The sequence below is a fragment of the Halichoerus grypus genome, chromosome 1 (assembly GCF_964656455.1).
Source record: "Halichoerus grypus chromosome 1, mHalGry1.hap1.1, whole genome shotgun sequence".
In the NCBI taxonomy this organism is placed as follows: domain Eukaryota; kingdom Metazoa; phylum Chordata; class Mammalia; order Carnivora; family Phocidae; genus Halichoerus; species Halichoerus grypus.
Window position 1 is genome coordinate 75896099 of NC_135712.1, and position 25573 is coordinate 75921671.

The following is a 25573-nucleotide window of genomic DNA, read 5'->3' on the forward strand; positions in this document are numbered from 1 at the left end:
AGATTATTTTCTCTTCTATGTATCTAAATCTGGGTGAATCTATAATTTAAAGAGTCTTAGGTACCACTAACTAATTGCCTATCAGATTTAGCTATTATTTTTTCTTGAAGTATATTGAGAGACACAAAACAAGAAAGTCTAAGGACATATTTTAAATAATCAGTGAATGATTGCATCCTTAACTGATATCGTTGGGAATATTTGTCACTAGTGACTTGGCCAAAACAAAACAAAACAAAACAAAAGATCAATGCTGTATGAGGAGAGTTGGACGAAGGGATGGAATACCAATCTCTTAAAGATCCCAAAGCATTACTGGGGCATGTTCTGATAAGCTGCTACATGTAAGGGATAGCCACCCATGGGACACACTCGAGTAAATAAGAGATGGTCACTAAAAAGGGTGCAGAAACCTAGGGCTTCTGCCTTGCTGTTGGAGGTATACATGTTCTTCCGGTTCAGAACTAAACTGTGTAAGGCTTTAGAAGAGAGTCTGTTTACTTTAAAAATACATTTTCTTTTACTCTGATTTTATTGGCATGAGTAAAGGATTCCATAGAGAAAGCAACAAGAATTGACCATATGCTCAGAACAGCCATTAGTGGAACAACTCCATGTGATTGTCTTCACTATGTTTCTAGCTCCTGATTTTTATTCTCCAATAACGTATTTTTTTTCCTTAGTTTCCCTCATCTTTGTTTCTGACAGGTTTGCTGACTGTTTCAGTTTCTGCTATATTAACCAAATTAGCTTCTTTTATTTTTATTTACTAACCTCAAAGCTTTTCCCTTCTCTAATAAAATAGAGTCCCCCCCCCCGATTTCCTCTTCTTCTTTTTTTTTTTTTTTTTAAGATTTTATTTATCTGAGAGAGAGAGAGAGAGAGCACAAGCAGAGAGAGTGGCAGGCAGAGGGAGAGGAGAGCTGAGCACAGAGCCAAGGCAGGCCTTGATCTTACAACCCTGAAACCATCACCCTAGCCAAAACCAAGGCTCAGCTGCCCAACTGACTATGCCTAGAATCATGTTAAAATTTTTGTCACTTTATCCTAGAAACAACAGAAAGACATTTAAGCAAAAGGAGAGACATGATTTGTTATGGTAACTACACAGACTCAGATGGAGAGAGTAGGCTTATTCTACAGATGAATTTCTACTACAATTGTAAATAAACTATAATTAGAAAATCATCTTTCTACAAACCCTAACCAGTTATTGATTCAGATAAGGACTATCAATTGTTAAAGGTGTTATTTTAAAATTAGTATTATGGTTGATGGAGAATAGAATATTCCTACAGTTTCCAGAAGAACACCATAATAATCCCTTGTTTTTGTCTCTAAAGTGCAAATATATGTAACTGAAGAACGGATGGATTGATGGCCATCATCCTCATCCAGTGAACGATTTTAACATAACTGAGGCTAAATCAACCAGATATTAAGTCTCCAGATATGCCATCACAACACGTAGTATATTCTAGAAACTTTTGAACTTGATTACACCAAGTCTCCAGATTTAAATGTCAACTTATTGGAAATAGAAGGCATAGAGAAACAAGCTAACTGACATCAAAAAAATCCAAAAGGTGGAACAAAATTAAAGAAAACTGGTTCCGTTTTTTTTTTTTTTTTTTTCAAGGTTAGTGAAAAAAACATGTGGCTTGAATCAGAGAGACTTAAGGGCATACCAACCAAAGGAAATGCAGATTCTGGTTTGGACAAACCAGCTTTGAAAAACTTGGGGAAATTTCAATATGGATAGGGAATTAGATAAAAATGAAAATTTATTACTATGAAAAAGCAGAGATACTACAGGGGAAAAAAGTAGCTTACAGAGCAACATATATGAAATTATCCCTTAAAAAGAAATATATGCATATGTGGGAATGTGTTTGCATATATGTGTAGACATGTAGAATATCTGGAAGGATATACAGATACTCAGTGAGATTTTAGGAACAGTGACGCTCTCAGTGGAGAGAACACGGGCCCATATTGTAAAATATGGAAGATACATTTTTTATTATTTTTGTTCTCTGACTTTCTTTTTTTTTTTTTAAAGATTTTATTTATTTATTTGTCAGAGAGAGAGAGCACAAGCAGGGGGAGTGACAGGCAGAGGGAGAAGCAGACTCCCCGCCAAGCAGGGAGCCCGATGCGGGACTCGATCCAGGGACTCCAGGATCATGACCTGAGCCGAAGGCAGTCGCCCAACCAACTGAGCCACCCAGGCGCCCTGTTCTCTGACTTTCTACAATGCACATATATACCATCTGTAATAACAAAAGATTAATTTCAATTAAAATGTGATATTAGAAAATAGGGGTTAATGAAGAGATATAGGTAAATACAATTGTCCAATTTTATAAATTTTATTTTTTCTTGTTGTAAGTAACCAGATATGACTAAACTTTAGTATCCAGAAGTTAGCGGGCTATTTCAATATTTCAACCTAATAATCTTGTGTGTATACTTTGGACTTCCATAATTTTTCTTTCTGGGCATGTTGAATTGCCACGATGCCAATTATTACTTCTTCACTATTTAATATTTGTTTTGTTGTCCTTAGTTGGTATACAAAATATATTCTTTGTTATGCTTTATTTTGGGAGGCTTCATTAAATAATAGTGAATGAGGAATAAACATTCCCAAAGAAATAAAGAAAAAAACTAATATATGTCCCAGGATATATAAAACATTTTTATTGAGAAAAATTTCAAAACATTCACAGATGTCAGTTATCACAAGAATCCTCTGAAATATTTCCTCATACAAATGAAGTCTTTAAGGAGGGAAAAATTTATCTCTCTAAAATCTAATGAGTTATTTAATTAATTTTACCCTGCCTTTCCCAAGAAGAATTTCAAGAGACTTACTAGAATATATAAAACATGACAGACATTAGGTCATAAAATAAAAGTAGGAGCAAAAATTTTAAAAACCAAAGTTGTGAAAAAAGGAACAACAAAAAATAAGTTTTAAACTGCATAGAATAACACCAATATAACAAGTAAACATGATCTACAAATAATTTTTTAAATGTCAATTACATGGTTAGTAATATCCATGAAATAAAAATCAATCAGTTGCTTTTAATTCTAAGATTCGCTTAGAATTTCTCCTGAGAATACTGATAAAGAGATACCATGTGAAGTCATGAACACCATTCACAACAACATAAATATATGTATTAGGTTTTCATCATCTCATTTTCACATGATTTTTAACTTTTTAAATTTAAAACACTTCTTTTGGGGGTCTTCAGAAATTCACAACTAAATCTCTATTTTCGAAAGAACTAATTTCCAGTTCAGTGGATAGTCTGTTACGGTACTGCAAGAGTATTCATGCTATTCATGCGATTTATAAGAAATCAGAAAACCTGAGATTAAATTATGTAACTTTTTAAAAAGCCCTATCATTTAAAAAATTAAGATGATTAAATTAGAATATGAATAAAATCCCATTAGCAATTCATCTTATTTTCAGTAAAGAGTTGTGAGCCTTTATGTCTTCCAATCAACAACTATTTGTTAAATTTTATCACATGTATTTTGCTGGGTGATGAGGATCCAGTGGTGTGAGGACACTTGAATCAGTGAATTCTAATATAGTGCATTCATGAAACATTTTTGGATGTCCAATCAATGAATGAACTTTCTGGTTTAGCTATTGTTGCTGTGGTCTAATAGTCTGACAACATATAGGCAAAATTACAGTAGTGATAAAATAATACACAGATCTCTTATGTTAATGAGGAAGAAAGTCACCACTGCTCTGGTATTAATTTAGCATTTGCATTTGACATTCCAAGTGTGGAAGGGAAACTTCTTATCTTTTTTTTATTTTTTTATTAACATATAATATATTATTTGTTTCAGGGGTACAGCTCTGCGATTCATCAGTCTTACACAATTCACAGCGCTCACCATAGCACATACCTTCCCCAATGTCCATCACCCAGCCACCCCATCCCTCCCACCCCCCACCACTCCAGCAACCCTCAGTTTGAAACTTCTTATCTTTAAGTTCCACCAGTGGCTGGTATATGAAGCTGCTGTTTATTTTTTCTATTTTAACAGGGTCAGAGTAATGGTAAGGTTTGATGTACTAGCTTAAATTTCGAAGAATCATCTTCTTGAAAGTTATCAAATAACTCACTCAGATGAGAACACAAAGAATGAACCAAAAGCCAGGGAATTTGCTAAGAGGCTGTCAATCCCTTCAAAGATTAGAATCCCTGGCCTCTTTCAAAGGTTGCTTTCTAGTCTTAAAGTGTCATTTTACTTGAATATCACCATGTCACAATCTCTAACAGCAATACAGAAATCACAAACAAACATTTGTATATCCTAGCAACCTTATCCGAAAATACAGGGCAAGTGTGTGTGGGCATGTGGAAGAGGAGGGTGGAAAGGAGGAGGGAGAATATGAGAATGACAGAAAAGGAGCAGGGATAGGAGAATCAAACTTCTTGATTAAGCTGAGCAATTAATTTAGTTGAACATACAAAGAGGTCAAAATAAGTGTTCCTGGATTAACACAAACATATTGATTGATTATTTCAGTAACATACACGCAGACTGACGTGTGGCACTTTACACCCTTGTGTCCACGGCATACATTTTGGCAGTCTCTGTCCGAGGGGCTACGTATGACTTGGCCATGGAAACAGCTGCTGTGGAATAGGCTTTCCTCATGGAGTACGGATAGTTCCTCTCAGGTCCAACATCTGTTGGAAAGAGATAAATGTCATGATATAAAAATCATTAAGACTCTGTAAACTTTGGGGAGAAAATTTCACTTTATACATTCTTCTCATAAAGAGGCAAGGATATAAATATTCTAAGAAGGAATCATCTAAGAAGAATCCTAGAAGAAAATCAAAGATTTTCATCTGGAAAGTTATTTTTCAATTTAAAAATTAGGTAATTTCCTTTTCTCTCTCTCTCTCTCATTCTCTCTGTTTCTCTCTCTCTCTCTTCTCTTTCTCTCTTTCTTTCTGATGAGGAGATAGATTCTCTTGCTTTTTAAGTGATATTTTTAAAAACCCAATAGTAACACATTACATTTTTTAACAACAAATATTTGACTTGGCTCTCAGTCTACTTCTCTATTTAACTCTAGATATAAATTTAGTAGATTGGATGAAGTTAGATATATAAAATTCTGAAAATATTGAAATCATCATTTTATATTTAAATGTTGGATATAGCTATAACTGTGGGTTTGTTTGTTGTTGTTTTTTTTTCCACCCAATATACCACTAACCAGGTAATAAGACATGAATATTGCAAATCAGTTTTCCTTGAACAACAAAAATTGTTAAAGTGTCATTTTTTTATAATAGGTAGGGATCAAGTAGGCAACATTATTTTGTGTTGGTGAGATTTGTTTCCATCAGGCTAGGAAGATTGATACAGGTGGCAAGTAAGTGTGTTATTTTATTTTGTTCTTACCTTTGAAGAGGTATAAGCAGCATGTCAGGACAGCACCAGCCAAAAAGCAACCCAGAGACCCAGCCATTCCAAGCCAACAAGACCAACCAAATTTATATTGGATGCCAAGAAATATATTGTGCAAAACCAGAGACGAACGTTCCACATAAACATCAACAGCATACCACACTGAACCAATGATTCCTGGGGCACCTGAAAGAAAGGAAAGTTGCTAAAAATAATGCAGGCCTTTCCAAATTTAGATTCAAGGAGATCTGACCGCTACCCAAAATGCTTGGCATCATTTAGAGGGATAATAATGATGCTATGGATTTATGGACAACTCAAATTTTGGATACCTCTTCTATGTCTTCCTTTTGCTTTCTATTTTGTATCTCTTCTAAACTATATATAAGTTTATACATAAAGAGAAATGCAAAGATTAAACAATGCAGTGTTCCTCTGTGTCTGTAGACTTAAAATGGTCATTGTGGTTTTCTTTAATTTCCCTCTTTCCAATGTTTTCTTAAGTGCTGTGTAAAACAAAATATGAAAAACAAAAGAAAGAACACAAAATCGAGGACAAATAATATACAGCATATGTTCATTCTCTATTGATTTTTAATTAAAAGTATATGTCTTTAAGGATATTCTATTTCTCCTCTGCCCCACCTCCTAGACCCATGATTAAAGTTATGTCAGCTACATAATTAACACCCATAAGAAAACTATGCTTTTGAAGTCAATAATTTTAGTGTGTAGGGGTCAAAAACAAATAACTGGAGTAAAAACTGTCTTTATTGTAAAATAAATTCTTATCTACCACCTCCACACCATGTAAGAATGAACTAAGAAATTTTGTTCCTTTTAAACAAAACTTAATCCCCAGAATTAGTCTATCTGACAATTGGACTGGCTTGAAATGACGCCACTAGAGTCCTCTCACTTTAAAGGTATAAATTGCACGTTATTGCTTAGATGCAAGGGAAAAAGGTGGCAAACTATGGGACAAAGGCTATGTGAAAATAGTGTTCACCATTTCATTGCATTCTTTTCCCAACTGTTTAATGCAAGAACTTTAAGAAGGACCAGATCATGAACATAAAACCTTCAGATAATGGTTTAAATTACCACATATTTTCTATAGTATTGCAATCTACAAGTTTAAGATGGAAATTCCTTTATGAAATTTACAGATTATGGAAAATTATATATATACACACACATAGATAAATATATATGAAATATGTATATATTTCATACCATATGAAAATAGTATGCCATAAATATTTATAAGTAACATATCATATGTATAGCATTAGTATTTTATACATAAAATTAGTATTTTATATATAATATATATGGCATACTAATTTCAAATGATGGTTCCAAGCCTTTGGCCATCTCTGGAAATTTAATTTTGTCATTTCTTCATCCATTCCTGTAGGGATTTTTTTCATCAATTCGTTGTTTCTTTGTTTTTGTTTTAATTTAGCTTGTTTTGGTTTTTTATAAAAAAATGGTATATCTAGTGATATTTCAAGAAGTATTCTAGAGCAAAATTGTATAGCATTAAATGATGTTTAAATTTGTTAAATAAAACACATTGTTACATACAAAAGCTCTATGTTATTACTAGGCAGGACATGGGAATAAATGTCTTAAAAAGGAAAACTTAGTAAGTTCTTGTGACTTTTTAATACAACCTAAGGATCATCAGGCCTTGACTCAATGTGTGTGTGTAAAACTTCAAGGAAGCCCCAGTTTTGACTGTGTGATGGGTTAGGCTCTCTGCTACGTGCTTACTCTACCCACACTGGATCTTCATGACAGCAATTCAGGGTAGATATTATTACTGGGGCTTTACCTTATTTTGCAGATCAAGAAAAGGAGGCCAGTTGTTTAACTCATACATCACATGTATGTATCTCCACGTATTTATTTTATTTATTTATTTTTTTTTTTAAGTAAACTCTACCACCAACATGGGGCTCCAACTCACCACTCAAGATCACATGCTCTACCTACTGAGCCAGCCAGGTGCCCCTCCAAGCATTTTTAGTTCCAAAATTCCTATCCATTCCTCTCGTACTGCCTGGTGATGTTCCCACGAACATTTGCTTCGCTAACTTTTGGCTGCTACCATAAGAAAATGATGGTTTTCTCTCTGAGGGGTGTGCCCACTGGTTTTCGATCTTCCTGCACTTTGATTTCTTTGACAGTGTATTTTCTCCCAACTTGCATTAAGATCCTAAGAAGACATCATGTTGTGACAGAGGAAGACTAAACTGAATTTAATGACAGACCTTGCTCTTTCATCAATAAACACCATGTAAAGTGCTTCTTGACTGTTTATTAGTCATGCTTGATTTATTAGCCTTCAGGACTCCATTTATTCATCTGCTTCCTAAGTGGAGATACAATCTGCTTATTGTTACATTTATGATCAAATGGCCTGGCACATGAGAAAACTCTAACATAGGCCTTGGCACAATTAAGTTCATTGCTAAAAAGAACTGGTGGGAGTGGGTACAGGTAAGGAGGTGGTGCTTTGGGACATACTTGAGGATTTAACTTCAGGAATAATCAAAAAATAAATTATTTGAAAATTTTAGATCATTATATAACTTTTTAAAATGGTTAAAAAGTAATTTGAGGACTTCAATAAACTTTGCTCCAGGATATTAACAAAAATTAATTATTTGATTCCATATCTGAAGTAAGTAGGGTTGGGGGATGTGCTCTTTATTCCTTCAATCTAGAAAAGCAGGTCACATATGTTCCTAAATTGAACTGCTTGACAACAAGCACCCTTCTCCTTCATCTCAAGACCATAGATGCGCACCTCTACCCCACCAATACTGCAGAGAGTACCTGCTATTAGTAAAATGGTTCCGGCAACAAAGCAGATGCGGACTTTGATGTATGGCTCATCAGGGAGGAATTTCACACAGTCAAGACCAAGAAGCAGGGTGATAAATCCAAATCCAGCTAGAATATCTGCAGTAATCATCAATGCTCGAGTTACCACCAGCTTCACTGGAAGATCAGGGCATGTGGTTACATTGTGGTCAGAGGAAGGAAACATGTGAAGGCACACAGGTGCACCCCAAAACAGATAATCACATACATTAATACACACCCACTGCAAGAATTAGACTTCAAATTTGCAGGAACATAGAATGTTCTCATAAAATGCAAAAATATCATAGATTATTGATATTATTATTTGTTTAAGCACTGATTATTACTTAGTCTTGCTGGCCCCCTAGCAAAATGCCTGGCATATAGTGTGGACTAAGTAACTATTTCCTTGTTTGTTTCCTGTTTTAGAATGAGTCTTGTTCACAAGTATTATAAGTGAATACTGAATCAAAGTAGACTATCTCTTCTGCAGAAGTTATCCCAATAAATATTTAAGAAATTACTGATCACTGCCATTTGTTTGAAGGTCTATTGAAAAAAATATACTTTTGATAACTGGTTAAAATTTGGTATAGGGGAGCAGGATAAAATACTTCAATATGTCACTTGCCAATTCAGGCTGATGGGAGCCATCAGCAGGTTTTTAGGAGAAGGAGCTTCTGTTATTTAGTAGAAAACTATATCTAGAGACCAGGTCATATTCTTTTTCATTGCTTCAGGTGGTGACCCTTCTTGGCCGACATTCCATATTAACCCTTTAACCTTGCACTGCCAACTGAGCAAAATTGAAAACTATGGCCACATGAGAATATATGATAGAAGGTCCAGGGAAGAGGATACAGGGTAAACAGAATGGAATAGTAGCCATCATCATCTGCAATGGAAGCATCCTCAACTATGAAAACCTCTTGAGCTGTGACTCCCAGTTATGCTAAATTTTGAGTGCCTGGTGGCTCAGTCAGTTAGGTGTCTGCCTTCCACTCAGATCATGATCTTGGTCTTGGGAAAGAGTCCAATATTGGGCTCCCTGCTCAGTAGGGAGTCTGCTTCTCCCTCTACCTCTCCCCACTGCTCGTGATCTCTCTCTCTCGTGCTCCCTCTCTATGAAATAAATAAAATCTTTAAAAAATAAATTAAAAAAATAAAAATAGGAAAATTTTGTCACAAATGGAAAGTTAATTATCCTATGTCAAAGCTACTACTATTTTAGCCACTAGAGGAGTGACATGATTTATTCTTTTGATAGTACAGTAATTATGTTTTATTTTCATAGTGATTGTGGTTTCCTTGCATTTTAAATAATTTTTCCTCAATGGTAAGATAAATTTAGGGTTTATTTAGCAATAGATTGCTTATAAAAGGTGGCCAATTTATTTAAAATAAAAAAATACTTTTGGGTCACCTGGGTGGCTCAGTCGGTTAAGCGGCTGCCTTCAGCTCAGGTCATGGTTCCAGGGTCCTGGGATCAAGCCCTGCACTGGGCTCCCTGCTTGGCAGGGAGTCTGCTTCTCCTTCTCCCTCTGTCTCTCCCTGCAGCTTGTGCTCTCTCTGTTGCTCACTCTCTTTCTCAAATAAATAAATAAAATCTTTTAAAAAATACTTTTATGATCCATCTAAGAGAGGAAATCAATGCATAAAATCAGCTTCTACCTGATTTTTTTTTTTTTTTTAAGTAGGCTCCATGCCCAGTGTCGAGCCCATTATGGGTCTTGAACTCACAACCTAGAGATCAAGACCTGAGCTGAGATCAGGAATCAGTCACTTAGCTGACTGAGTCACCCAGGAGCCCCAACTTCTACCTGATTAATAGATGAATATTTAAGATCTTAAAATGTGGCATTATTTCAAAAAATTTAGACTTAAATTTCTAATTTAGGCCAAATCGAAAGCCTATTTTGGAAAGAGAAAAATATGTAACTAGGTGATATCAGTTTTTATATTTCAACAATCTTCTTGAACCTCAAATAATATATACAAGTGGGTTTCCTACTCAGCACCCCAAACCAAGCAGTCCCACACTTTGGAGTGCCTTCCTTAAACATTTTTAAGTCCCCTTTTAGAACCTGGGTCCAACAAGGCCAGGATTGCTATCTGGATGGGATGCCCTAAAATCATGGCCCTGGTTTTCCCCTCTCCAACACTTAATCCCACACAAAGTGTGATTCTTTCTTTCTTTCTTTCTTTCTTTCTTTCTTTCTTTCTTTCTTTCTTTCTTTCTTTTTCTTTCTTTCTTTCTTTTTTCTTTCTTTCTTTCTCTTTCTTTCTTTCTCTCTTTCTTAGATTTATTTATTTATTTTTATTTATTTGTGAGAGAGGGAGAGAACAGGGAGAGGCAGGGGGAGAGGGAAAGAGCAACTTTAGCAGACTCCTTGCTGAGCTCAGAGCCCAACGTGAGGCTTAATCCCAAGACCCTGAGATTGAGACCTGAGCCAAAACCAAGAGTCGAACCTTAACTGACTGCACCACCCAGGGGCCCCCAGAGTGTGATTTCTGATGCTCTGTGGAACTCCCAGACTCATGCCTATGGTGTCATCCAGTCAGCCCCATGGCCAGCCCAGTTCCAAGAGGGCAGCTCTACAGGCAGATGGCTAATGCTAACCAGCCAGGAATTTCTTTCTGGGAATGTCTTTCTGGAAATTGTCTGAGATCTGGCTGCTAGAATAATGTTAAATATTCTGATTTGGGGACAGAGTATTCAACAAGAGTCCTGAAAAAAAAAAAATTGTCTGGGTCTGTATACCCTAGGTCTACAGAACAATGGAAAAAGTTATCAAATTGTGATTCTATAAAAGATACCAAAAACTAAAACTGAAATCTCACAGGTAATATCCTAACTTAGAGGGCATAGTTATGTTATTTTCTTAGAATACAGTTTCATTTCTGTTGTGTCTAAGCATATGATAGAATTTTTTAAATAAAAGTAATGAATCTTTAGCATATTATTTGAAATTAATAGGTAAGAATATATTTAAAAAGGTGAGATAGTATAGGCAAATGATTAAAAAAAGAAATATTAAAATATAAACAGCAGTTTTCTCTGTGCTGTAAGCTTATGAGTGATTTTCTGTTATTCTTGCATAAATGTACATAACAATATTTAGAAGTTTGAAATTTTTTTTTTCTCGCTCTCACCATAGGACTAAATTTCTGGAATAGCCTAGTGTCCACATAAACTTACACTCTTATTGACCAAATCATGCTTCTTTGTAGGTAGAATTAGGTTAGCCCAAGGAGGGTAAAAGAGAAAGAATTAAGAGGCCCTAAAGAAAATGAAATATGGGCCTTAGGAATTAGATTAAAGAACACTCAAATCCTGAATAGCAGAAGATATTTTCAACCACTGCTCCTTTTAAGTGCTTATCCCTGGACTGAACTAGCTGTCGAGGGGAAAAGTCACATTCCCAGGGTTTGCTTTTCATTTATCTTGAGAAAAGAAATTGCCATTCCCTGCTATACCTCATCTTATGCTTTGAAGGAGACCGAAACCAATTAGCTTTAACAACAGCACCCGTATTTCTTGGCATGACTGGATGTTCTAAATAAATAAATAAACGCTATGGAGAAAAACTGAGAGAATCAATGATAACATTTTTAATTTATGAAATCTCTTTATTTCATAGAAACGTGGGTCTTGCTAACACCTGATTAAAATTTAAAGCTAAAGGTCGGGAAGATGAAGGAGCTGGTTCTACCCTACCTGCTAACCCTGTGTACACTGATTTTTTTCATTCCCTGATCCCTGTCTGTGTGTCTCTCTTTACCTATCTATCTCCATGTCTGTTTTTCTGTTTCTCTGTCTCTGCCCCTCTACTTCACCTTCTCTCTTTCTCAGAAAATCCCCGTTGAATTACTGTAAACTTCTTATTTGACTTAGGTCACAGCTAAAAAACATCTCTGAAATTCTTTTCATCTAATCTGTGGATTCTAATCCTCAAATCACAACACCCTGAAGAATTCATTTCAATTTAAAAAGTGTTTACTTTAAGTCTACTGTGTGTAAGACATTCTGCCAGGCCCTTTGGGAGAGCAGAGATGAGTAAGTTAATACTTTTACCCTAAAGGAATGTATAAATACATGGAAAAAGATAAAATATGCTCGAGATGTTTCAATTCACATTTCTGAAATAAACTAAATGTTTTAATCGAAACATCTAAAATTAGACAGAACTTTACCATAGACTGTAGAAAATAAAAATACGCAATGGAAACCCAAGTTCAGTGTTTTTTGGTACCCCGTCTCTGGCAAAGGGGTTATCTACGGCATACATACGGGGGTGTTCGGCAAGGATAGAATCGTATTCGTCACAGGTGCGGATCCCATCAAATGCATTCGTGACACACTCCCACCAGAGGCCTCGGCATTTTGTGCTCACCTAGATGTTGGAGAAGACACCATGTGAAACCACTCACGCAGACACCCTTCAGCTCCCCTCGATCAAAGGAAGACCTTGGCTGTTGTGCGTTTGATAGTAAAGTACAGTGGCTGCAAGCGTGATCGGAATTTCATTTACAACAAACACAATGTTTTAGGGTATTTTCCCTTAAGCACTAATAGCTAAAGGCTTTCCCCACAGGGAAATGAATTCACTTCCTGATTGGGGAGTTGGGGCCACCGGCAGGGGGTGTGGTACTCAACATAGGTAAAATCACAATTACATATATGCAAATGTTTGTGGCTGGTTCCATCATGGAGTCGTAGTTTAACATGGAGACAGTTCTTGGCTTTCCTGTGCTGACATTTGTTCATCAATCAATCAATCAATAAATAATCAGTCTACCAATGTATGCTAACTTTGACATCCTGAGTCTGTTAAGAATGTACATTAATTTTTGCTCACCATAAACACTGAGTTCCATGAAGAAAGGTGTTATTATATATGAAGTTCATAAATTTACAATAATTGCCAAAGAAAGCTATACCTAAAGAAAACAGTAAATCAAATATGAAGACCCACAACTTCTTTCTCCTTGCTCCACTGACACACTACAAATGTTTAAGCTATGAGATGGATGTGAACAAATTAAGAATTAACTTCATACAATCTGACAGCCGTAAACCACTTTTACTTAGAAACTCTGTGCAGATGATTCTAAGTGTCCACCTAGAGCTAAAAGATACCAGTGTCCTCAGCCTTTCCCTGCTTTATCTATAAGCTGCAAGTCACAATAGATTTCTTAAAATTGTAAACATGCCAACGGAAAATAGTTTCAAATATTCCTGACACAGCTCATGCATATGGAACAGAGCTAATATGATTGTTTGTCTTGATTCAATTACAGATTCACATTACCTGGGAATTCTGGGAATAGTTTAGTAAAATTTAACCAAGAATTATCTTGCAAAAGAAAAACTTAAGTTTTTTCCTTAAAGAAAGAATAAACAACAAAGTGGGAAGAGAAATGCAAAAGCAGGGAGATCATAACTGGTGTGAAGAAAGAAGGAAGGAACATAGATCACTTTGATCTGCAAAAGCAAACCGTATCAGGGAATATTTGTGCTTTGAAACTCTCTGCTCTGTGTTCTGCCTTGAAGCTGTGTTGTGAGCCAGATAAAATTGCACTGCTTGCCACTCAACCACAAATTTTAATGTTGTGCTTCTATTACCACTTTATATGTAAAATACCCTTAATTGGTAATAATTTTAAAAATCTACATGGAGTCTATACTATGAAGCAGTTACTACTTAAGTATATTATGATCTCACTTATTCCTTAAAGGATCCTGTGAGATATCAATTATTATCAGCTATTTTACAAATAAGGAGAATGAGGCACAGGAAAGGTAAGTGATAACCCCAAGAAAGCATAGTTAATAAGTGGAGGAGATAGGACTCAAATGCAGCTGTCTGTGTGTTTGGTCTTAAGCACTGCAGTATACTTAAAAACCCATTTAAAAAAAATTCCAAATTCATTTCAGGCTAGCATTGGAAATTGGAAGATAGCTTTGAGTGAAGTGTTAAGCCCTAACTTTAACATCATCCTATGGCTATTATTCTACAAAACCTCACTTTGGCTTACTCCTCCTAAGGTTAAATCTGAAGGGATGTTTTGGAGTTTGGGAATATTATCTGCCTAAGGAAACACAGGGACCAAAATTTTAACAAAGAAGGTCCACCTTGTGAAATTTAACGTATCAATTTCTAAAGAAGGATGTGAACATCTCAAGTTAGATATGCATGCAAGTTAAGCAATGGTTAAAAAAGTAATAGACTTTTGGATGGAACTAGAGGGTATTATGCTAAGTGAAATAAGTCAATCAGAGAAATACAAGTATCATATGATCTCACTGATATGAGGAATTTGAGAAACAAGACAGAGGATCATAGGGGAAGGGAGGGAAAAATGAAACAAGACGAAACCAGAGAGGGAAACAAACCATAAAAGACTCTTAATCTCAGGAAACAAACTGAGGGTTGCTGGAGTGGAGGGGGGTGGGAGGGATGGGGTGGCTGGGTGATGGACATTGGGAAGGGTATGTGCTCTGGTGAGCACTGTGAATTGTGTAAGACTGATGAATCACAGACCTGTATCCCTGAAACAAATAACACATTATATGTTAATAAAAAAAAAAGAAAAAAAAGTAATAGACATTTAATCTAAGTTGATACTAATTAGGTGTGTTGTATCCTTGGGCAAGATCTTAATGTTTTTGAGCCTCAGTCTTATTTGTATAAAGGAAATGGTGCTAAGATAGTTATGAGAATCAAAAATTACAAACACATAATATAAATGATTTGCTCATAAATGATCTTAGTAAAGTACTTAAACATTATAACAACCTGAATAGTGACTGTGTTCAACATTACTAAGGGTTATATAAGAGAAGAAAGGTATATATGATAGGTTGAATGATGGCCCCCCAAAAGATGCCCATGTCCTAAGTCCCAGAACTTATGGATGTGACCTTTACTAGAAAAAGGGACTTTACATATGTAATGAAGTTAGGGATCTTGAGATAAGGAGATCATCTTGGATTACGAGGGTGGGCCCCAAATCTGATGACAGGTGTCTTGATGAGAGACTACATAGAGCAGGAGGCAATGTGACCACAGAGGCAGAAATTGGAAGTGATGTGGCCATAAATCAAGGAATGCCAACAGCCCCCAGTAGCTGGAAGATGCAAGGGATGGATTCTCCTCTAGAGCCTTCAGAAGGAGTGCAACCCTGTCAACACCTTGACTTCAAACCTCTGGCCTCCAGAACTTGGAGAGAATAAATTTCTCTTGTGTGAAGCCACCAAATTGTGGTAATTTGTTATGGCAGCCATAGGAAACAAATACAGTAGAGATGATTGGTAGGGAACTATTATACCATAATAGAAAACAGGCCTTCTCATAGCTTATCGCCCTTCAGTCTCTCAGTTAACAGGAACATACTGCATCCAGTTTATTCCAACTTGAGCCAGGTTATGCGAACTCGAAATCACTGCTCTACAATCGAACAGTGACTGTCCACAGTTCCTGCTGTCTAACAGCCACTAAAACAAGCCAACCAACTCACCGTGGTATTTCTCATTACATATGAGCTTTTTTAGAAAGGAACCTGATATATATATATATAGGAGAATACTCATTTTACACTAAAAAAAGAGTCTCTTGGCAAAATAATCCAGCAGTGGTGTCATTTTCAAGGCTATTGATCATTTACCTGCAATGACCATATTTAGAAAAGCAATGAGCTCATTAGAGGAAACAAGGAATCTAATTTCATTAGGTATTAATGCTCTGGGGCACACTATGAGATTGCTTGGTATTCACACTTGGTTAAGGTACGTGAGAATAGTGGCTGTAATTAACTAAACTTCTGTGTTAATATAGCACTTACTGGAGACACCCTTAAAGGTGCCTTTGTGCACAAAAGACAAGGTTAAAAGATTTTATGTTATTTATCATATTTAGGAAAGCCCTTCCTTGTCTGTAATATATAATCTTCACTTACTTATCCCTGTGTTATACAATGGCTTATTAGCTTATTAAGAACTTCCTAAAAGGCAAGTAAATCTAAGTTCTTAAAAGTTTTAAGACAAGGTTCTGTTTAAAAAGCAGACTGAGGCTTAAAATATTATGGTTAACCTTTCTTAAAGGGCAAAAATGCAAAATGTTAACTAATAATTCTTATCTTACAGGGTCATTCAAAATAGAAGATTCTAATTTTAAGCTTACTCTTTTCACATGCAATTTATGCATTAATAAATATAGATAATGATACAATAGGAATTTCTACATTATTTCAATGAATATCTATTTATCCTGAAGCAAGGAACAGATTATCTCAATGGGGAGAGCTCAGTTTATCCAAGATGTAACAATAAAAGTACAAGTCACAAAGATGGGGCCAGCATAAGTCTCTTGATATTAATTACTTGCAATAGTAAAACATAGAGATCTTACAGAACAGTCCAGATTTCTGGCTTCTGTTGGAAACTTGGTCCTTCTGGCCACCTGGACTCCTCAGTCCCACATAACAACAATTAGCGGCAGCTGAGTGGCTACTCCCGTAGGTGGGGCTTGTGCTCACAGGTTCCTCAACCCCCTACCCAGTCTGCCTCTCTCATGGATGTTGACTACCCGGTTCCTAACAGCATGTAACTTTCCTGCTCCTGGTGTATAATAATGAGAATACCTTCCTTTGCCTTCAAACTGTCAAATTTCTACCTTTCATTCAAGTCTCACTTCAAAGATACTCTTTCCTCCATGAAGTTCTCCCAGTTTCTCCAGCTGGAGTTAATTTCTTCTTAGATCATACCATAATTTGTTCATATTCTATAGTATTTACAATACAGCCTTATTATTTTATGTACATTTATGTACATCTGTCTCCCATGTCTATCTGTTGTCATCTTTCAAACTTTATTCATTGAGTGTCTGTCATGCATCAGGCAATAGACTAAGGGAATGCTGGGGATACAGCAGGGACCAAGGCACGTGTGGCACCCTGTTCCAAGGAGCTTACAGACCCTCCTGCTTGGAACATAATAGATGCTCAATAGATGTTTATTGAGAAAAAAAAAGTAGGTCAATTTTTCAAATCCACACACATTAACTCTCATTTGAACTCTAGCTGATACACTATATGCATAGTTGATGCTTAATATGTGCTTTTGACTTGACTGAATAGACAAAACAGCTGAATCCGGGAGTTAGAGAACTATTACTTAGACTACAGAGTTTATACTGACTTGCTGTCCACCTGGACCGTATCTACTCACCTGGCTCTGGGAAGTGTTTATCGTAGGACTCAGGATGAGCAGGATACCACTCAGAAAAACTTTAGGAACCTGTATTAACCATGACTCTTCCCCGTTGAATTTATAGTATCCTAAATTCGCTCCTTAATCCTGGGATTTCTTATTCTGATCTCTTTAGCAGCCTTCCATTAAGGCTTCTCTATCCTAGTCTTTGCCAATTTTTCTTTCCTTATCACTCCGGAAATATTTACAAGCAGCAACACACAATTTTGCCTATCTTGTCTTGTTTCCTGTAGTTCTGGATGTGTTTGTCTTGCCTCCAAGTATTTTATCTATCTTTTGAGAATTAGAGAAATTTAAAAATACTTTAATTCATTGGCATTTATTTTTCACCAGCTACATGGGAGAAAAAAAATATATATATACAAACACACACACACAATAGGCTTAGTAAATATTTATTGTGGGCTGACCACTAACAAGTAAGATTTTTCTTTGCCAATATGCATTAGGTTATAAATGTATATGCAGTGGGATGTATGTGTAAATATAATACATATAGGAGGAAGTATGCATAAACCAAAAGAACAGTAAAATAAGTCATGAAGATATATTATTTTAAAAACCACCTTGCATCCACATACTAGAAGAATTTATGCATTTCACATCACTGTTGCCATTCTTGTGCTAACGTACTTGAACACTGAAGATGCAACTTATCTCTTTCTAGTATTTAATTAAATACATTTATTAAGAGGCAAAAGGTTTAATACTATAGTAAGTAGCCTGTTTTACTACTATGACTTGAAACAATTTCAATTTTAACATGAAAGGCATTTGAATTTTTTATACTACAATTCTGAACTTTTATTTGAATACTTTATATTATTTTTCTTGCTATACCGGCTCTAAAAGAACTCAAAACCGGTATTTATAATGATAAGGAAGCAAGATTAAAATAAGCATAATAGATGTTTCCTTTCCTCTCCATTTAGGTGCCATGAATTTATTTGCTAAATTACATTTGGTTTAGTTCTGCCTGCTTATTTGTGGAGGACTGGCTAGAGGTATAAATGGCAAGAATGAGATAATGCATACTTACTAGGTAAAATATAATTTTTGTGGCCTTCGTGGTTATATGACCTAATTTACATATTTAAACTATGTAAATACTTCACTTTTAACATTTATTGTTGAATTTGTTTAAGTCACATATTTAATCATTTTAGAACGCTTATGAGAGCGTGGTATCACAACTTTGCAATGGCGAGTGCATCAGTTGTGACAGATCACAATGTACGTCGAGTGAATGATAAAATATTCATTTATTTTTTTCTCTCTCCTTTTCTTCATTTCTGTCTTTATTTGAAGCACTAGGCAGAAAAGCTTTATTCTCTGGGCCAGAATGCACTCTTCACCAACCTTATTATACCTCCCAGGGAATTAGATTTTTATTCCTATCTTATTAAAAAGAGGAACCAAACCCATATCTTGAAAAAAGTTTAAATTGTAGTAAGATAAAAAATCTTGCCTGGGTAAAGGTGGTGGTCTCCCTACAGAGATACTTCTCATTTATGGTTCAGTGTGTGATTTCCAAAGATCACTTCATGTTATATTTCATTCATTTATTCATTCTTTTCATAAATATGCCAAGTATCTTAATATGTGCCCAGTCGATTCATGTGAATCACAAGTTCCCATGATTTGGAAGCTGGTGCTAGGTATGGTAGGAGAGCATGAGATGAACGAGAGAATATTTGCAGCCGCCAGGGACTCCTGAAGGAGTTCCCAATGAGTTGAAAAGTAAACCTAGCATATGAAAAATCAGAGTAGATACTAGGTATAATAATTTTAATATTTATTTTATGTCTGAAACAACGTAGTGTCATTAATGTAATTAGAAATCCCAGGGGAGAAGCAGGTTATGGGGGTAAAATAAATCCAAATATTAGAAACCTTCATTTGAAGTAATAAAATTTTAATCATAATAGTGCTTGGTATATAGCAAGTTCTCAGTAAATAATTAACACAAGATTAACTGAAAACGGATTAATCTTGTGAAAACATTCTTTCCTCCTGATAATTGAAAGACCAGTAACTTTATGAAGAAACTATTTTTTTATTTCAGTGTGGATAATGAAGAATTACATATCTTCTAAATTAGTCAACATATTAACAATATTATTAATTCACAATTTATTTTTCTTTTTAAAATGTATACAATGGGTAACTTATGCTATTTTGTCTCTATTGTCTGCCTTCTTCCCAGGTGAGACAAAAAGGGAACAGTCATTAAGTATAAAAATGGGCAACCCACAGCTCAGAGAAGTAAACAAAATTTCTCCAAGAGAATCAATAATGGAAACAGGAATAGAACTTAAATCTCATATCTCTCCCTTCAGTGAACATTATACAAAATGTCATCTCCTCCTCCAGAACAAAAACAAAACAATAAACTGCAAATAGACAATAATATATCTCTTGTTTATTGACTGATTTGTATTTGCGCGGTATTGTGGTAAATGCTTTAGATACACAAGCTCATTTAATCCTCACAGGAGACTTATGATGTGCATATTATTATTCTTTTACAGAAGAGGAAATATACTTTATAGCAATTTTAATGTCTGCAATTTAAACGCATACAGGTATTGCCTGGCAGTGTGGGATTTAACCTCAGGTCCTCGAACATCAAGTCCAACCTGTGAACTTCCTCACTGTAAAGCGTTCTTTCCTGACCCCCTTGAGGTGCTGTATCATAATCTAAATGAGGAAAAAATAGTGGGATGGTCCAGGGACATTGCTGCTTGATGACTTCTGTATAGAGATTAGTTTTCCTCCATTTAATTTCTTGGTGAGTAATTCTACCATTCTTCCAATTGCCTAAAAGCAGTAAAGTGGATTTCAGCCTTGACTTCTCCCCCAAATCAGCTTCTTGCCCCACATGCAACTATCAATCCTATTGATTATAGTTCTTTAGAGCTTCCCATATCTTCACACATCTCGCTATGCTTGCTGCCTCAATAGTCCAGACCACCATCGCTTCCCTTCTGTTCTATGGCAAAGACCTCCCAGTTAGTCTCCCTACACTTCATTTACCCATTCTCACCATTCCTCACAAGTAGCTAGAATAATCGATCTTTGTGAAATACATGCATTTGTTTGTTTTCAGTGAAGCACCTTTCTCTACTGAGTAAGATCTAAGATTTTACGTGAACCAAAGCCTTTGATGACCAAGCTCCTATATACTCCTCCCTATACTGGAAATTCTTACCATGCTGAGACAGTCTAAAGCCACAAATATTGCTCTTACCTGGATCTCTGCCCATACTCTTTCCTGTGCTTGGGATACTCTCCACTTCTCCCTCACCCACCTATTCTTCAAGTCCTAGTTTAGGTATTTCTTCTTCTGGATCGCCTTTACTCATTATCTGAGATTGGGCGAGCTGGCCACTGGGAGTTCTTTGTTATGACGGCACTTGTGACAACATACTGTTATGCTCTGTTCACTTGTCTGTCTCTGCCAGCACGCTAGGAGTAACCTAAAGTAGATCCAGGTTGCATCTTCCTTCCTAACCTGTACCCACCACAGCACCGGGTGCACAGAGGTATCAGTCAGTATTTGTGGAATGAAGGGAGATAGAAAGAAAAGAAAAAAAAAAAAAGGAGAGAGAAGGGGAAGGAAACAGAGATTAAGGAAAAATGAGTGGAAAGAAAAAGAATAAGTAAGGAGAGGAAGAGCATAAGGGATAGAGGAGAGAGGGAAGGAAACAGGAAAAAAGGAGGGAGGAAGAAGGGGGAAAAAAGGGGATAAAGGGAAGGACAGGAAGAAGAAATAAATAAGGAGACAAGGAGGATGGGAAGCAGGAAGGACGGGCGCATGAAGTTATAGGGAAATTGAGAATGTTCGCCCTGGATTCCTAGTGGAAGTTTCGGGGGGAGGCTGTAGACACCATCGGTCCTTTAGTGACGGGCCACATCTCTGGGACTGCAGACCAGTCATAGTCAAGGAGTCCTGGTGTTATTAAAGAATGTGAAGACTGAGGAAGGACTTTGAAACAACGCAGTTTACTTCCTCTTATAATTGAAGAAACTGAGCTGAAGACTGAGCCGGGTCTTGTTCAATGGAAGACAGTTAAAATGCAAACACAGGCTGGAATAATCTTAAAGCCCAAGTTCTGTCCACCATGTGGTCTTCCCAGACATACAGGAAAATCAGTAGTGAAGGAGCAGGCTGGGGCCTCAGGGCCGCTATCCCCGGGTTGGGGCTGCACACAGTGCCATTCCTGGGCCATTTCTTTTTTTCCTAACATTTTTACTTCATGCAAAGAACTTCCCTCTTCAAGGCAGGCCTGAGTAAGGCAAAATAATATTTTATACTATTTTGAGTATTCTGTAGTAAGACAAAAGAGTATTTGAGCTCTTTCTGCCTCGTGGCCCTGGTTATTCACCTTAATCCTCTAACAAGCCCTGAGCTTTTGCTCATTCTTTACTTTTGCCATGTGTCCTCTGGTCTGCAAGTCCCCTGCTGCCATTTCTACCTTTTGAAATCCTTTGCATCTTTTGGAGGCTTTGCTCAAATGCCTTTTCCTCCCTGAGGCCTGCTTCAACGTCCCCAACAGTTCATAATAATTCTATCTTCTTTGCTCCAATGGTATATTGTTCATTTCTTTCTCAAATATGAACTGGCCTATGCCTTTCATTATAGTTTCGTGTATATCTTTTTTCCTCACTAAATGTCCGCTCCTGGAAGGCAGGACCCACTCTCGCTTTATCTCTGCCTCCCCTAGTAGGACTAGTGTGGTACTTTTTATATGCCATACATTCGTATTCGTTATGTTGAATTGAACTGTAGAATCTATTTTCCAACTCTGATGCCTACATCACCCTAGAAGGTTAACAAAGCTAACGAAGCTAAAAATTCATAATACTCCTTTGTGTTTAAATACTCCACAGGTAGGGTTTTTTTAAAAGCACTTTTGTTGTGTCAACTTTTGTCCAATAGTTGTTTAAAGTGAGCTGTTAATAGGAACCAAAGATGATACATCCATAAGGAAGGAAGCAAGGAGAGAGAATAGTAGAGTTGAGACAGTGATTATCAAAACCCCCAAATCTGTGGATAATTGTATGCCTTTATATACTGGCCAATTGGGAGAGCAATTATTACAAGAGATCCATGTCCCTTTAAAAATATTGATAAATAAAGAGATAGTAGGAGAGAAGAGGCCTAATTTGTTTCAGGGTTTTTGTTCTAATGTGGAGGCTTCTTGGGATATGTTTGTGTAATACATTTTAAGTATGAGAAATAGGAAAGAAGCTAAGAAATACTAACTCTTGTCCAAGGTTAGCAAGGATTTACTCGAGGTGAATAACCTGGGCTGCTCATTCCATTCATTTTAACTAGCAGTGCTCTTGCACACAGCAGATGGCAAAGTGGTTGGATACTGAAATCAAAGCAAGAAGGCGCTTTAAATGCCAGGACTCTCAATCTCTCTCAGCAAGGTCTGACCCTTTCTAAACTTCCATTTCTTATCGAGCGGAGTTAGTAATGCTGTCAGCTTGAGCAGAAAGATTTTCAAATTGTTTTAGAAAATATTTTAACAGTGCTTTTAGATGAGGTTTTGCATATTTGTAAAAAATGACTTTTGAGTGTGCTCTAGTTCAATATATTTCTAAATTAATCTCCTGCTACTGGCAATCCAGGCTGCAGGGCTAATGGCAGAAGACTTCTTTATCTGTGCTTTTCTCTAAGCACTGTTCAAAGGGCGCTCTGTGTCTCCTTCACCACTTATATGCACAGCCAGATAAAATACATCACTGGACTCGTATATAGCAGACATCCTTTGCAGTGATTCAATTCTATCACAATTTTCAGAAACATAAATTTCTGGCTCTAAAGAAGCATTTATAACTAACTCTGTTGGTTTTGAAACGCCATGTAGAAGCCAGAGGAAAATTAAAAGCAAAATAAAAATAATAAATGCAAAAATAATACACACCAAAATAGAAAGATTATTACTTTCCGTTTCTAACTCCAACTTGGGAGTCTAATAAATAAAATTAGGGGAAAAAATATATGAAGTAGCTCTTGGGTATCTTTCCTAAACTTCACAGAGGTGACGTTACAGCATTTGTTAGAATAAATTGTTCCCCTCAGGATGTACATAAGAGAGCAGATTGGGTTGCTATATAGTCTTTGAGTTCCTGATATATTGTTTCTTTTTCTTACCCACACTTTCTGAAGCCTTACTAATGAATAGTATCTGATTTTGAAGATTAGATTTTTACTCAGTTCTACCTTTCTCAGATTCCTCTAGTCACAGGAAATTATTATAAACTTCAAAATTGCTTCTTTCTGAGCTTCTCCAGTAAGAAAAATAAAATGCTTCAAATTTGAACCACTCACTCATTTCTTACATAGCAGTTGGCTTCCAAGAGCAGCTTATATTTGAGAGGGTTTTGTAAATCCTTATCTGTCCCCGGTACTTCAGGACCCACTGGAAAGACTTGTTCTCCCTCAGAATACTTGTTCCTACTTGGAAACTCCTTAAAATAACATTTTTTCTCTTGCATAGTAATTGGGTAAGTTTGATATACCTTGAGTTTGATTACTCAATTTCTTACATTATCACTTCTTAAGAGAGGCTCTCGTGCTACTCATAATCAAGCTTAGAAAGTGTTTGGTTGTCAGAAAGGGTGTCACTGGAATGTTATTCAATTTAGCATCGGCAGCAGGGGAAGAGGTGAGTTTCAGGAGGACTCAGTGACTGGGGTTATGTGATTACCTTTGTGTGAATTCATCCTGCTGAAAAAAGAGGGATTATTCAATTACCTCATCTATAAAATGGGATAACACCACCTACCTCATAGATTAGCTGTGATGATTAAATGAGCTAATAAGGTAAGACTCAGGAAGTAGTAAATAAGGAGTAAGTCCGTCCATGTTGGCTATTATTTCTTTCATTAGTCCTGGTAAGTGTCCTGAGACAGTGGGACTGAGAGAAAATTTGGACAAGCTCGGGTCAGAAAAAGAAGGTGCTGACTTCTTACCTCCAGGGAATCGTCAGCATTCACCATCCAACAGTCTGTCCAGGTGGCCACAACCAAGAACCCAGTAGAGAAAAAGGCAAAGAAGCAGGCGATGTACTGAAGAAGATCCCTCATTTTAGCGAGCAGCCTGTCTGGAAGGGACACATGGGCAGCTGCCTGCCCTGGGCCCACTCAGGTGGCTGGAACGCTGTCAGGCTTCCGAGCTTCTGCTACCTGGGGATGGGAAAACACCAGGCTTTTACTTTTCCTCACAGTCCACTGCAGACGTCTTAAGTTGTGGTCAGAGTAATGCGAACAGGCTGTGACCCACAGAGGGGTCCTGGAGGTCACGATCCAAAGCACCCAGCCTCCAATCAGAAGTCAGGTCAGTGAAAGGGCTGAGTGTGTTTTGGGTGGGGGAGAAAAGGAGACCTGGTAACATTTTCTGCCCAGACTGTGGGCTGATGTCAGATGATGGTCACCCGAGGCACGTGCCAGGGCCAAGATGGAGAGAAAGAAGAAGGGTCACACCCCATGCTGACGCCTGTAAGCTGATCTTTCTCAGGCCCTCCAGGGAAAGTGAGCTATTCTCCTCCCCCCCTCCGTAAGGAGGCTACACGGTTGACTGCGTGCTATTTTATTATGAGGACTATTTTAATATGCGTTGACTACCTTAGACAGACAGGCCACTGGTGCAACTATGCCAAACAAGTGCTAGCTCCAGGGAGTTTGCATTCCACGGTGCTGGGCAGAACAGCCCCTTGAAGGGGCTCCTAACCACAGCTCCTAACCTCTGGGCACCACAGGGTGGGAGGGACGACGTGAGCATTTTCATCCAGCTAGCTCTGCGCCGAAATCCTGGCTCTGAAGCTTAGAGGCTGAGGGCACTTGGGTTGTGGTTTCTGTAATATTGGAGGTATGAGTGCCATCTTCATGAGATGCTTGTGAGCATTAAACGATACTGTCTGTATATCATTTAGAGGAGTATCTGAC

General features: G+C 36.9%; 1 protein-coding gene across 1 annotated transcript; it reads right to left on the reverse strand.

The window, feature by feature from the left end:
• Positions 1-4599: 4599 nt before the first annotated feature.
• Positions 4600-24715, reverse strand: CLDN16 (claudin 16). The gene is made up of 5 exons (XM_036107951.2): positions 24602-24715; positions 12635-12737; positions 8314-8478; positions 5461-5652; positions 4600-4733 (listed from the first exon to the last, which is right to left on the reverse strand). The coding sequence occupies exons 1-5, from the start codon at positions 24713-24715 to the stop codon at positions 4600-4602; spliced, it is 708 nt and encodes a 235-aa protein (XP_035963844.2).
• Positions 24716-25573: the final 858 nt, after the last annotated feature.

Coding starts and splice junctions, on each gene's coding strand:
- CLDN16 (XM_036107951.2), bottom strand. CDS start 24,715: ATGAGGGATCTTCTTCAGTACATCGCCTGCTTCTTTGCCTTTTTCTCT. Junction 12,738..24,601: donor ATGCTGACGATTCCCTGGAG/GTAAGAAGTCAG, acceptor TCCAACATCTAG/GTGAGCACAAAATGCCGAGG. Junction 4,734..5,460: donor CTGCTTATACCTCTTCAAAG/GTAAGAACAAAA, acceptor TCTTTCCAACAG/ATGTTGGACCTGAGAGGAAC.